Consider the following 15,278-nt stretch of genomic DNA (forward strand, 5'->3'; position numbering starts at 1 on the left):
TATATCGATTATTTTTAAATTAATATATACATAACATCTATTTTAATCAGTCCATTTTTTTTTCTATTCATTAAACTTCAAAATTCAGGCATACATTCTTTTTGTTATGATCAGAAATAAATTTAGAGGGAGGGCGAATAAATTTAACTTAACAATTTTTTCAGCCATGTTAACAACTCTGAAGCACAAAGTTGGGTTCTCAGTAAGTCAATCGGAGTGAACTGTGCAAAAGTAAAATGACAGGGACTGTTTAGACAAATGATTTATCAAGAAAATGAGTTGGATTATACTAAATAATATTTATGGTAGGTCTATTAAAAAGAAAATAAGCACAAAGTTGTTTCTGTATGTTTAGAGATTTCAATACTCTTACGTCATCCTTTCTTCTTCACGGAATATTTGCACTATAAAAGACTTCGATAATTACAAGCAGTTTAAAATTACCAACTTCAGTATTACTCAACGCTATCTAACTGAAACTCTAAGAAAACTTCAATCTAAACACTTGGAGCAGTAAGACTATTGCTCTCAATTACACAGATTTCACATAAAAATTCTAAGCATAAATTTGATCCTCAAAATAATAAGATAATGATTTATCAGCGTGTGCAGGTTGTTTCAGTGAAGATCAGTTGGTTTTCAATAATTCAGAGATGAATGAAATAATTGTGTGTGACATTTAGATCTTGTTCAACTGATCTATTTATATTTTAATGTGCAACAGTAATATACTCAAAATAATATATATGTTTCCAAATACAGATGTCGTTGTTGCCATGTTATCATCCTTTCTGACATATAATGGTAGAGCGTCGAAACTTGACATTGTGTTAAGATTCAGTGACTGTTGATATGGAAAGCTTGACCCGCTACTTCACCGGGGTCTGGTCCTTAATCATTGATTATACTGATTATTCAGGGAATATATATATTTGGACTGACCGATCAACTTAGATAGTTTGTCAGTTGAGTTTTGGTTATCAGTATCCTTCTTATGTTTCATCGGTCTGGTTTTGTAATCAGTCAGGCTTTTTAGAAAACTTCTTCTTATGAAAATTTAACTTTCCTCATTAAATTCAGTTTGGTTAGGCTATTTGATTATCAATTGGATCAACAACCTTGTTCAATCACCAGAACTTAAAATATTCTAACAATTTTCTCATTTTTAGTGTTTGACAAAATTATACCAAAAAATATGATGAATTAATTTATTCTCAATAGTATATACAACTGAACTATATAACTGACTATACCGGCATTGTTCTTCGTGTATTATCTTCTAAACTGACCATAGTATTTTTCAGTAGGCTTTTTTTGTGCATCAGTAAATTTATATATTTTATTATTAGTGTGATAATTTTTGTTTAGTAAAAGACTTTCAGTTGATAATGATCATTTGTTATTATATGTACTCTATTTAAATAAATTTTGATTTGAATACAGATAAAATTCATTATTCTTTTAATTTCTTTTCCCCTTCTCATGATTGATATTTGAATGAAAAAAAATATCTTTTTTGGTTCGAGATATTTGTCATTACATCAAAATTATTCGAGAAGAGAAATGAAAAGTGTGTCTTTTGATAAGTGAGTATATTTGACTTATGATCACGATGATTTTATCTATTGTGAGATTCATAAATACTCCTAAATATTTTGTTATTTCAAACTTCTTTAATTATTATCTATATTTTGTAATCATATTTTTATATGTTAGCCACCCACGTGCATGCATTTTCTTAGTATATAAAAATATATGTGTGTGTAAGTGCATAATTATATTTCGCTCCCAATGGACTGAAGCCATATTTAGATAATAATTTAAATTACAATTATAAATTCTTAAAAATGAAGTAGACCAACTTTAAAAAAAGAAATTCGTCATCATCCGCTATCACACTTCAAAAAAGGAGAGATATTTATCTTCTAACCTCGATCTACATTTTGTACAACACTAGTTACCAAAACTGGAATACAATGTTTCCAGCCAATTTCCACGAAGGTGCTAACGAGAAATTTCTCCACGTAAGAACTTTCGTATGATTTTCCGATGGTCACATACTAAAAAAAAAAAAAAAAGTGAAAATCCAAAATTTCTCGATTAAATAAAATAGTCGAATGGAATTTTCTATCTACCCACTACTTCATGTACAAATTCATGAACATGAACGCCAAAATTTAAATTTTGTTTGAGCTACAATTAATAAATTAATGTTATAAATCATAATCTAGTCCAAATAATTAGTTAAAAAAAGGTATTATACATTGCTATCCAATTACTAAATTTCATCAAAAAAAATTAAACAACACAAATTGGATTTGTTAATTTTTTATTTACATTTGGTAATTGTGAATTAATAAGGCAACTGAAATATAGTGGTACTACCGACTTGAAGAATAAAGAAGCGAAATAAACATTAAAAACGTCAAATGTTTCCCCTCCTAAAATTTAGGATTTATGTTTCCAGCCAATCTCCACGAAAGGCTAACTAGGAAATTTTTTCCTAGGTATTTCGATCCATGTGGCTATCCATTTGTTGCCGAAGCCGAGGCTTTTGAGTTCTCGTTATTAGACCTATGGTATATGAGGAACAGAACCATTTATGCAGTCCACTTTACTTAACTTGTACTTTATGGCATGCCTAGAAAAGTTTAGAACTTAAGATGAAGTGATGGTGCAAAAGAGAGGAAAAATATATGATCATAATTCTGTATGATTTACCAAGAGTGCCTAAAATTTTCAAACAGGTTTGATGATTCCTGGAGTCGGAAGTTTTTGGATATTTGGGAGACGCAAGATAAAGAAACTAGCCAAACTAAGACGCAATGTATTTGAAAGCAACGGTGGCTTGATGCTAGAGTCTCTGCTTAGCAGACAGAGGACAGCTACGCTTAGAGTTTTTACGGCAGAAGAGCTAAAAAATGCTACAGATAATTATACTGAGAGTAGAATCCTCAGCAGAAGTTGTGTTTTTGGAACCGTATATAGGGGGGAATTGGATGATGCAGGAGAAAACAAGCTTGTAACACTAACGAATTATCATGTACGGGAAGAAGAGATTAAGGTTTTCATCAGGAAACTAATCTCTTTTTTCCCAGATAAACCACAAGAATGTGGCGAAGCTGATTGGCTGTTGTATCTCAGCAGCCTCACCATATCACTCGAGAATGGATCAACTGTAAAAATTCACGATGTTTGCTTCACCAATTTCTGTGATAGTTCTGCGGTTCTACATTGGATGGGTGCAAGTGGCCATTTGGACACTGAGAATTTATATTCTGGTCAGTTGATAGTAAAGAGCAATGTTTACAGTTTTGGAGTTGTCCAGGCAGAGCTTATTGACGGGAAAGAGGTCAATAAATATTTTTAGAGTGAATGTATATTTTGTCTCTTCATTCAAATGAGATGCCTTGCTTACGATTCTTGACAACCGTTTAGCGACTGATAAGGGTAAGATCAAGCAGCTGACGACGGAAGTCAGTAAGCTAGCAAACAATTGTCTATCATATTCATCGGTGGAGAGGCCAACAATGGAGCAAGTGGAAGTGGCCTTGGCATCTATTGTAAGCGGGAGGAGCTCAAAAACTTTACAATTGTCAGCCAAAAATCAACTCAGATGATCATTGCTCGTAGGTTTTTGAGTCGAAATAAGAGCTTATGATCATTTGTCTTACTAATTAATGTTCATAGTCAGAGGATTTTATTGATTTAAAAATATTGAATTCCTTCTAACAAACAATTAGTAGCCAACATTTTCCATGTATGTATGTGTATGCGTTTCTTAGAATGATCCAAATGTTGCATCTTCTCTGTATCGTCACACCCAAGTGGTCGGATCACTGTGTTAGGTGAGATGAGGTACTTGATGGTGGGTGGATGTGGATACCTTTTTTTGACAGAAAAATGTTAGTCTATTTCGTTAGTCAAGTTTGGTTGGTGAAAGAAAATTTATTCATTTGTTCACAGGATTGCATTTATAAATTGAGCTCATTTGCTCAATTGTCAACCATCTCATCATAAGTTTTTTTTAAGCATCTCAAGCTCAAGAGAGCAACTTAAGTGAGAAGAAAAATTGAGTGTTATTTTTGAGTGTATGTCAGAAATTATTTTTTCGGTATACTCCGGTTGAGATTGTGAAGAATCGAGTGTTTTGTATATACTTGTAATTTTCTCTATTTAATAAAGATTTGCAGCAGCTCCGTGAATATAATCTATATTAGGTGAACCACGTAAATCTTTGTGTTCTTGTTGATTATTTTATTTCATTTTTTGGTACTATATTATCGTCATGATCGTCATCGTTTCGACGTAATTATCAACACTCTGTTATGTAAGTTCCCCATTTAGCACATTGAAGATGAATGGGTTTCACAAAATCTCCTTTTTGTCCACCGTCCCATATTAACTGCATCTAAAATACTAAACCATTTATGCTTATGTCAAAATAGATACGTCAAAATGGGTTGGTGGGATCGACCTACAATCCGTCATAACTCCTCATTTGGTCAGGTTGGAAAATTTTCGATCCAACATACCTATTTGAGACGGGGTGGACAGACCCAATATTTTTTAGTTATAGAAAGCGGTTTGTGGTGCACCATAACGCGCCATAACCTACCATTTGACAGAGCGTGCTCAATCCATTTTGACAACTTTAGTTCAATGACAGTTCTTGAACTGCATGCGTGCGTGGACACATAGGGAAATATAGTCCTTCAAATTTGTCCCGTTAATTTATAACATTTATTTATGTTTCTAGAAATTAGTTGGATGGCTTCCATACATCAATTAAGACGAGTGTTAAAATGGGTTAGGCTCGTCTGGCCGACCGCCCAATCTAGTAGATGTTGATCAACCCGCCCGGCCCATTCTGCCAAATTCGTAAACTTGGTTGGGTCTGCCTACTGCGTAAAATGGAGTTAATGAGATCTTAAAATGGGGTTAATGAGATCTTATGGTGAGAGTATTGTCTTCACTGAAATCAAATGCTCATCATTTGTCTAATATTCATGTTTGACCACATCTAATTATGGATTATTTTATAGGAACCCAAACCGGTTCATGAGCCTAGGAGTGGCCATGTCGGATACCCCTCCGACGTCCATTCATAAGTTCATCTCCTTGTCTGCAGGTCACACGGATAGCCATATCTCACACTGCTCTTATTCCTTTCATTATCTTGATAACAGATCCGGTGGAGCATCCGACCCGGCTCATCCATTTCACCCGGATCACATCAACGACAGTCAGTCCCGCCCCTCTCCGTCTAATTATGGATTATGGATCGGTCCTTCCCGCTGTTCCGTTTTGAAAGTGCAAGTGACCAGATTATTTGATGGATCCAACCAACAGTTCAGCAAGTTGACCCAAATTTCATTAGGGCCGTAAATTACGTTCACAAGAGGCACAATTCTGATTACTATTTCACACAATTCCATTTTTTATTTTATAGGAACCCAAACCGGTTCATGAGCCCAGAAGTTTCGGTTCTGTTTATCGATTTTGATTTTAGCTTTGAAATCTAATTGAAACTGAAAATGGATATTCAATTTTTATTTCAGACAAGAAAACAATTTTAATCTCAGTTCGTGGTTGAGGAACAATGTAACGTTGCCGAGTTGATTACAGGCTGCACTTTTCTTTGTTTGAAAAGAAAATGTATTAAATAACATAATAGGATTCCAGGATATGAATAGGACAAATATCCTTTATTAATGTCAACAACACAAGATAATAAAAAACTCGAGTTTATCAACAAAAAATCTAAAATGAGACCACCATTTTATTACCCGAAAATATATAAATTTTTTTATTTTAGTAACAAAAAAATTTAAAAGTACAATTTTTTTAGTATTTATAAAAAAATAAATTTTATTGTTCAATAAATAAAAAAATTTATATCTTATAAATTAAATCCTACACGGTAATTAATGCTTTAATTAGCTTGAAAACAACAGGAGTACGAATCTTACAAAGTCCACAATGTTTATTAATCTCAACCGGCTTCGGCATACATACATTTAATCTAATAATAAACAATAATTAGTAGGAAAATTAAGAAAATAATAACAGGACTTGATTATATAACGGCCTTTAACCATCTCTGACTCTACCTATGGTAATTTTAAATTTTAATTTTGTCAAATGTCTTAACAACACATCCCCCGAATCATACCTTAAACAAAGTTAATTATCATACTTTATTATTAAAATTTAAAATTCGACCTTATCCCTTAATCTCACATCAGCAACATATTAGGGTTGTTTTATTATTCTACAGAGTAATTCTCCTTATATTTCAACACCATTAGATCATAAAACTTTTCAAATTTCATATTATAGAAAGAAATACTTTAGTAGAAATATATTAAAACTTTATTTATTAATTTTAAGGAATATAATGTCACAATTAAGTTTCAAAAATTGTTGGTACATAAACATAATGGTGTGTGAGAATTTAGGGCTAGAAATCTGAAGAAGATTCCGAGGCAGCATGAATAGTAACATTACAACTCCAATCTTATGACAACATTATATTCCTTACATTAAACATATCTAATTACAAATATTAATATTATCATTAATAAATGCATCTGATCTATATGACGATGAATACAGTAATTTAGTTGAATATGGAAACCTTGGTACTAATTAATGCTCGATAATTGTGCTATCTCTCGTTATTATATAATAATAATAATAACAATAATAATAATAATTCAAAATCTTCTATCTTTAGTCCTTGATGACAAATTTATAATATACTGGGAGATAAATGATTTGCCTAGAAAAAATGTTGATAAAATGATCTTCGAGTTGATCTGTTTTGCTCGAACAACTTGATTCAAGTGGTGCTGATGAAGAAACTCTATCAGATCGAAATAGTTGGACAACTCGATTTGTCTGTTCAATAAATCTAGTAACAACTTAGGTTGATCATCACACTTGTAGTTTTATTTAGTTCAGTTTAATGATATGCATTAATATAAGATAAGTTTAGTTATTGATCATCAAACCTTAGATATAAATTTTATCTTAACACTTAAACAAGTATTTTTTGAATCTGAAATCCAGCTTTTAATATATCTTAATTCATAAAATTCATTTGATTACAATTTATGAACATATATAACTTATACAAGACGTGTTTAAAATATAAAATATAAATAAATTGTAAAAGTTATATGTGGTAGATCTCTTAGTTTTGATGATGACAAATAATAATTTATTGTATTAGATGAAGCTACTGATTGCTCTATATTACATGCACTCAACCGCTTCCTACGCATTAGTCTATGGCAAACTACTCAACAGTTCACTGTAATCAATAATATCTATAAACAGTCGAGTCAACACACCTTACAAAGATCTTACCGACTTTTCAGAAACATTAGTAGACTAACCATATCCAACAAACAGTATGTCAGAAGATCAGAATGTTTTCTACAAAAGTCTACGTGTATAGCTAGTTACTTTATGTAGTCAGTGACCATTTTTTTTATCACAATTGATATATGTCTATCTGCTTATTAAATGAAATGCAAGATAAAGCAAGAAAGGACGACAACATCAATGTCTTTGTATTAATACTAATTTAATGAGCTATAGTCGAATGTTGAGCGAGAAAATACATAAAGTAATATATATAGAGAATGCCAAGAAGAGCAAATGAGACACACGATTCAAGCTTGCATTTCTAAAAAGATTTCTGAGCACTTATGACTGATGTTGGAATTATTTTGTGGGTTCACATAATTTAATTAATTATACATGGACAAGCTATCTAACAAAGAACCCAATAAAGTGATCTAATTAATTGTGGGTTTTCAAAATATTAAATAAATTGGTATGGTCCACCTTATGTGTAGTAACCCAGCCCAATTAGATCTTCTATGATGGGTTGAAGAATGCGAAGATTATATAAGGTTATGGTCCCCAAGTCACAGAGAATATACAACACAGAATATATACGACTCACATATTCTACATCTCTCTCCTTCTCCCATCTAAGACAAGAATAAGGTGGTCGATTGTCTGTGGCTTTAGAAGATCCATAATTAGATCATAAAACTTTTCAAATTTCATATTATAGAAAGAAATACCACTACAATAAAAATGGCTTTTCGCAGCACGCAAATTCGCTTTTCGCAGCGCACATTGCACGCTGCAAAGTTACAAGCTGTTGAAAGTTCAAGATTATGCACGCTGTTAATACAAACTATTATTCGCGGCGCGCCTACGCACGCTGTTGATAGTCATAGCATAACCGTCGCTAATTAGCGACGGTTTTAACATTCCGTCGCTAATATTAGCGACGGTTATAAAATAACGTCGCTACTTAGCAACGTAATATTTTAAAAGACCGTCGCTACATTGCGACGGTGTTTCAAAAATCCCGTCGCTAATTAGCGACTGAATTAAAATAAAATCCGTCGCTAATCTTGTTATTACAATAAAAAAAATTACGTTTATAATTTAATAAATCTTAAAAAAACGTACACTATAATAACAATATTCATCTTAACTAATACTTAAAAATTTACAAAAAATTGAAACAAAAAAACGTACCTTAAATCGAAATTTTAAAAAAAATTGAAACAAAAATACGTACCTTAAAACGAAATTTAAATTGCTTGAGAGAGAAAAATTTTAAGTGTTATGAAGTGGTGTGCGAGAAAATGGGTCGCCGGGGGATATTTAAAAACTATTTGCGACGGTTTTGGTTTTACCGTCGCTCTTAACAACGGTTTTGTATTAAACCGTCGCTATTAGCGACGCTAATGGCGACGGTTGTGAATTTGTCGCTAATAGCGACGTACTTATACTGTCGCTATTAGAGGCGATTATAATATAACCGTCGCTAATTTGAATTTTGCGACGGTTGTATTAAACCGTCGCTAATGTTAGCGACGGTTTGACTCAAACCGTCGCTAATATAGCGACGGTTTGTAAGAAACAGTCGCTAATATAAATATTACGTCGGTTTTCAAAAAACCGTCGCTAAATATTAACGGCGCACATTTACATGCACGCTGTCGTTTATATAATTTTTTAACGGCACACATAACCGCACGCTGTGGATAAGTAATATCCGCAGCGTGCGTTTAAAGCACGCCGTTAATACTGTCAAGTGCAATAATATCAACAGCGTGCATATGAGTGCACGCCGTTAAAAGTAATATTCGCAGCGTGCTTTTAATGCACGTCGTTGATGACGTGCTGCGGAAAATCATTTTTCTTGCAGTGTATTTTAGTAGAAATATATTAAAACTTTATTTATTAATTTTAAGGAATATAATGTCACAATTAAGTTTCAAAAATTGTTGGTACATAAACATAATGGTGTGTGAGAATTTAGGGCTAGAAATCTGAAGAAGATTCCGAGGCAGCATGAATCATAACATTACAACTCCAATCTTATGAAAACGTTATATTCCTTACATTAAACATATCAAATTACAAATATTAATATTATCATTAATAAATTGCATCTGATCTATATGACGATGGACAGAGTAAGTTACTTGAACATGGAAACCTTTGTACGAATTAATGCTCGATAATTGTGCATCTCTCATTATATAATAATAATAATTGAAAACACACACACAGACAAACACACACACATATGCAAAAATTACGATGTATTAACAACTCAAGTCAATATTCCAATCAAAATGAATAATTAAATAAATAAAAATAATTTCTAAGTGTAGAAACAACTCAAATTACTTTGTGAATATAATATATATAAATGCAACAAATAAGTTCTGGTTTCCAACACAAATGATAGCAGATGAGATGACTGAAAATAAAATGACTGCAAAAAGAAAGTACGAGAGTTTGTTCATGAAAGTTCGAAGGTTAAGCTTCTACGTCTCTCTTTCTCCTGTTTCTAGAAAGATTCACTTAGAAGATTTGGTCGGTACAATCATTTGTTCAAACTCGTTTCAGCTTGGTTCAACAACACTAATGAGCTGAAACTTCTAGCACCCTTTACTTCAACTTGATATATTCAGAAACAGGCTTCTGATAGTTACAAATGATTATCACAATAAAACAACGCTTGTGTATAAAAAATAAGTGAGTATACAAAGTGCACACGCTATTAATCATTAATCAATCCGAATGAAAACTTAATGCATGTGCAAGAACAACTTAAAAATAAATTTTTTAAGAGATTTTGTGTGTTTTGAATCCTTGATGAAGATTGATAAAACAGTAGTAGTTGCGAGAGATTTCTCAATCTTTATGTTTACCTTATTTATAGGCGTTAGTCCCCAACATTAATAAATATATTTAGTAATCACAGATGTACTGGGTTGCCACGTGTCCTTGTCGTATTTCCGAATATAGTATTTGCCAATTCAAATTTCTTGGAGCTTAAAGAGGTAACTAACAATTCTTATATCTTTTGTCATTGCTGACAACTTTATAATATACAAGGAGATATTCTGTTTGTGTACAGAAAATGTTATTAGAATGATCTTCGAGTTGATCTGTTTGCTCGAACAACTTGGTTCAAGTCGTGCCGATGAAGAAACTCTATCAGATCGAAATAGTTGGCCAACTCGATTTGCCTGTACAATAAAGCTAGTAACAACTTAGGTTGATCAACACGTTTATAGTTTTGTTTAGTTCAGTTTAATGATCTGTATTGATATAAGCATAAGTTAGATAAGTTTAGCTTATGATCACCAAAGTTTAGATATAAAAGTTTATCTTAACACTTAAACATGTATTTTTTGAATCTTAAATCCAGCCTCTAATATATCTTAATTCATAAATTTCATTTGATTACAATTTATATACTTATATAACTTATACAAGACGTGTTTAAAATATAAAATATAAATAAATTGTAAAAGTGATGTGGTAGATCCTTTAGTTTTGGTGATGACAAACAATAACTTATTATATTATATCAAGCTACTATTTGCTCTATATCACTCAACCGTTTCAGCATAATCCTTTCAACCGGTCTTGCGATACTAAGATACTCGACCGCCTTTTGCACATTAGTCTGTGGCAAAATACTCAACAGTTCATTGTATCTAAGAATATCTATACATAGTCGATTCAACACATCTTACAAAGATCTTACCTACTTTTTCAGAAACATTGGTAGATTGACCATACCCAACAAACAAGATGTCAGAAGATCATAATGTTTACCAAAAAAGTCTATGTGCATACCTAGTTACTTTATGCTGTCAGTGACAGTTTTATATTACATTTGATATATGTTTATTTGCTCATTAAATAAAATGTAAGATAAAGCAAGAAAAGACGACAACATAATTGCCTTTGCATTAATGCTAATTTAATGAGTTACAGTCGAACGTTGAACGGAAAAATACATAAGGTAAATGCCAAGAAGAGCAAATGAGGCACACGATTCAAGCTTGCATTATAAAAAAGATTTCCGAGCACTTATGACTTTGATACTTATTCATTGCTCAACAACCCTATCTCAAAAGAATACTCATTCAGATCATCAAGGATATTCATGGGTTTCTGTCAAACAACTTGACAGTTTCTTGTCAAGATCGTTCGAGAAGTTTGTTGACAGTTTGAATCGAATGATTCATCATCTTATTTCTATATATGTTGTTAGACTGTGTGTCTCATCTCTTGTAAGAAGTTACTAGGAGTTTCAATTTAGGCAATGAATAAATGCTAAGGTTGAAGTGAACCAAAGTCTTCTTATAAAATTCTTCTATAAGTGGAAGAAGAGTTGACGCGGGAGTTTGAGTTTCCGAACATCCATAAACATCACTTGTGTAATTTTCTTACTACATTTATTTATCTTATTTAAATTACCTTATTTGAGTATAAATTAGTCATAAGATTTATCGGACCGTTTCCACACACTTTGTTGTCCGACAGTTTTTTAAAAAGTTGAAAAAATCTGATCTTGATATTTAACACTATCAAGATCGGTCGCACAATTTTAGAGAATTTAGAAGAAACGAGTTTTATAGAATTTAGATGAAAAATTTGAAAGAGATTATTCACTTTCTAAATTCTAAACCGATCTTAACGATATGTTTTGAGCTATAGACCTTTATAAAATCATTGTTTAACATAGGAATGAGAATTTATCCCATATTTACCACAAAATCCTTATAAATTTAGTAAAATATCGACACAGAAAGAACGCTACAATTACAACAACAATACTTCTTTTTGAAATATAGAGGTAGAATTTCACTTTATATTCGGGATAGTGCATCCAATTATTTACTCTCTAAAAGGTTATTTAAGTTTTGACTTATATTAGAAATAAAAAATAGAAAATAAAATTTCATTTTTAATTATTTTGAGAATAGATAGTTTACATAACGTTTTGTCTAAGAGTTAGCTACATTTTTTATCTCGTAAGTTGTATGTTATTTTCATTTTTTATCATTTTTTTAAGTATCAATACGATAATACGATAGACTCTGATAAAAAAAAAAAAACCAAAGTGAAAAAAATTATTATACACATGACTAAAATTGAAAATGAAAATTAACATAACCAAAAATAAAAAATAAATATAAACTATAATATTAAAAATAAAAATTCATTATTTACGAGATTAAAAGTTGGAAAAATGTAAAAAAAACATATACGAGAAAGAAAACAACTGTATAATCAAGATATGCTTAGGGGTCACAATCTACGGTGTCAAAAACTTCGAGCATCGGCCATATTAAATTAGATAATAGTATTGAGTTGAATTAATATAAATTAAATTTATTTAAAAAAATCCGCACAAGAGTGAAGCATCTCCCGAACTCAGACGTGACAGAAGTTTATTACCACCTCCCATTTCAAAAACAGAGTAAAAAAATTCTGGTCTTACATTAAAAAAAAACATCGATTTCAATACATTTTTCTTCCGTAAAGATTCTTCAACCAAAAGTACGCATATATATGCATGTACAGTACATCGGTGGGGCGGCTAGATTCTTGGAAGAGACAGAAATGAAGCGGAGGAGAGAAGCGGAGATGGCGTCATCGGAGATAAGGTCCGCCATTGAGGAATTGTCCCTCATGGCGGTCAACCTAAAAAATGACGGCGGCACCGCCTCCTCCTCCGGCAGCGATCAACTTCCACCTACGGTTCATCAAATTCCCATGAAGCCCTTTCTTTCTCTCTGCAACTTGCTCATTCAAGTTCTTGGTTACACTCTTTTTCGATTATTCCCCTCTCACACCAAAACACACACGCACGTGCCTTGGCACACATGCTTCGTTTTTTCAGAACAATTTCACATTTCGCGAGTCCTTAATTTTATAGTGGATGAAGATTTTTATGACTGGTGACTTTTACTTGAAAAGGGGCACTTTTTTAAAATTTTGGTGATTATTACTGCATCTTTTTGTGGTGTGATATCAATCATGATCATATTCTTGCAGATAAGATAGGGCCAACAATGGCGGTATTGAGACAAGACATACACCAAAATATAGAGGTAAACAATTTAATGTAAGATAGAAAATGAGCATACGGATAAATCTGTCATTTTCACAATGTGTGAAGAACACACGCATTCATCCCCATCAACTGTCTACATCGGATGCTCCTCTACGGCTAATTAACCATTCATTTTGACTTTACCACAGGATGGATGAGTATTGGCGCCTGGTGTATGGTCATTTTTGCCCCTATACATGATGTTATAATACATTTTTTTTTCTGTTTATGTTGACTCTCCCCTACCACTCAATGACAACGAGATTTATTTATTACCTCCTATACTAACTACGTTGTCTTTTAACATTTGATTCGATTGCGAAGCATTAGTCACACGACTCACGTCTGATTTTTTCATGTGATGCAATGCACTAAACTGTATGAAAATAGACGAACTAATATTACGATATTATCGGATCAAATGTTAGAACAACGTCTTTAGTGTAGGATCGTACGAATCGACTACTAGGACGTATAGGTTAATTGGTTGAGAAATATTAAATCATCAATCATGCCATCGTATTATAAATTTTTTTTAGTCATTCTGTCTGTTCTGATTTTTACTCCATTGTTTTGACTTTTCAATCCATTATATGTATAGAGATTAGAGAAGTTTCATGGCTCTGATCCTTCAAAGTATTGGGATGTGGTTGAGATTTTAAAGAAAGAGGTCAATGAAGGCAAGGCAAAACAAGGCCCTACATGCAGTAAAGCCTTCGTTTGGCTCACTAGGTTAATTGTTTTCCCTCGTCACAGCCAACTAAAAAAGCCCATATTATCTTCTTTTTTTTTTCTTTGAAGTTATTCGATATTCATTTTCACTTTTTTCTCTTTTATATTTGCATCATGCAGGTCTCTTGATTTCACTTTATGTTTGCTAGAATTACTTGTGAAAGATTTTGAGAGAAATATGGAGCAAGCCGTGGAAGAGTCTTATAACACGACTTTAAAGCCATGGCATGGTTGGATTTCTTCCGCTGCTTGTAAGGTAATTAACTTCCCATTATCACATCCAGAGAATGTTACAGAAGATAATTTCTATGTCACGACCAGACCCACTTTTGGTTTACCTTAATATCAAGATTCTATGGTTGTGATCGGATTGAAACATTAGAATTCAAGAAAGTATTTCATGTCGGATAAATTTGAAATCTAAGACTCAAAATATAACTATTTGATCAGATTCGCAAAATTTATTGGCATGCAGGTAGCTCTTAAACTGGTGCCCGATAGCCCAAACTTAGTTAACATTCTTAAAAGTACCAAAGATGAAGATTTGGATACGCTTAAAGAGCAAATGCAGAGGATGATTGAATTGCTTGCCCCTGTATTGAACCAAAACCATGATATTCTGGTGAGAGTGGTGAATATAATTAAGATAGGGAGAATGGTTAACTCATATCGAATATTTATTTTGCAGAAAACATATGGATTGGATAAGTTGAAATCTACATGAAGGAGATATCCAGGAAAAAATGAAAATGTAGAATCTGCAAAGAAAATATACGTGTAATGCATGACCTTTGATATTTGATTACTGACTACAATTACTTTTTTTTTTTCCTTTCCCTAAAAAAGAACACATTGTACAGTGAAAAGATGTAATAAAATTATGTTGTCTCGTGTCATCTCAAAACCACACCTAGTTTTAGGTCAATAACTCCCAAGACTGTCGACATGGATTAACTTCTAGTTACTTTTTCTTTTAATATTATTGACTCATGTGTATTTTATTTTATGATCAATTATAGTTTTATATCAATGAATTTGCTCCACGAGGCCAAGATTAAAGACATGTCTGGCTTTTTCCTGC

At 32.3% G+C, this 15,278-nt stretch overlaps 2 protein-coding genes across 3 annotated transcripts; both read left to right on the forward strand.

The window, feature by feature from the left end:
- Window positions 1–2,752: 2,752 nt before the first annotated feature.
- On the forward strand, window positions 2,753–3,370 carry LOC140982166 (wall-associated receptor kinase-like 8). The gene has a single exon (XM_073448584.1). It carries the CDS (start codon window positions 2,753–2,755, stop codon window positions 3,368–3,370), a length of 618 nt encoding a protein of 205 aa, XP_073304685.1.
- A 9,364-nt stretch (window positions 3,371–12,734) lies between these two features.
- LOC140982357 (glycolipid transfer protein 3-like) lies at window positions 12,735–15,174 on the forward strand. Of its 2 annotated transcripts, none has more exons than XR_012176246.1 (6): window positions 12,735–13,171; window positions 13,408–13,463; window positions 14,067–14,197; window positions 14,318–14,453; window positions 14,677–14,819; window positions 14,886–15,114. XR_012176246.1 is itself a non-coding variant. In XM_073448838.1 (6 exons), exons 1-6 carry the CDS (start codon window positions 12,922–12,924, stop codon window positions 14,919–14,921), a joined length of 756 nt encoding a protein of 251 aa, XP_073304939.1. In that variant the 5' UTR covers window positions 12,738–12,921; the 3' UTR covers window positions 14,922–15,174. The 2 variants fall into 2 exon arrangements, 1 of the variants encoding a protein (XP_073304939.1); XM_073448838.1 differs by having other exon boundaries at window positions 12,738–13,171; window positions 14,673–14,819; window positions 14,886–15,174.
- Window positions 15,175–15,278: the final 104 nt, after the last annotated feature.

The sequence above is a fragment of the Primulina huaijiensis genome, chromosome 8 (genome assembly GCF_012295235.1).
Source record: "Primulina huaijiensis isolate GDHJ02 chromosome 8, ASM1229523v2, whole genome shotgun sequence".
In the NCBI taxonomy this organism is placed as follows: domain Eukaryota; kingdom Viridiplantae; phylum Streptophyta; class Magnoliopsida; order Lamiales; family Gesneriaceae; genus Primulina; species Primulina huaijiensis.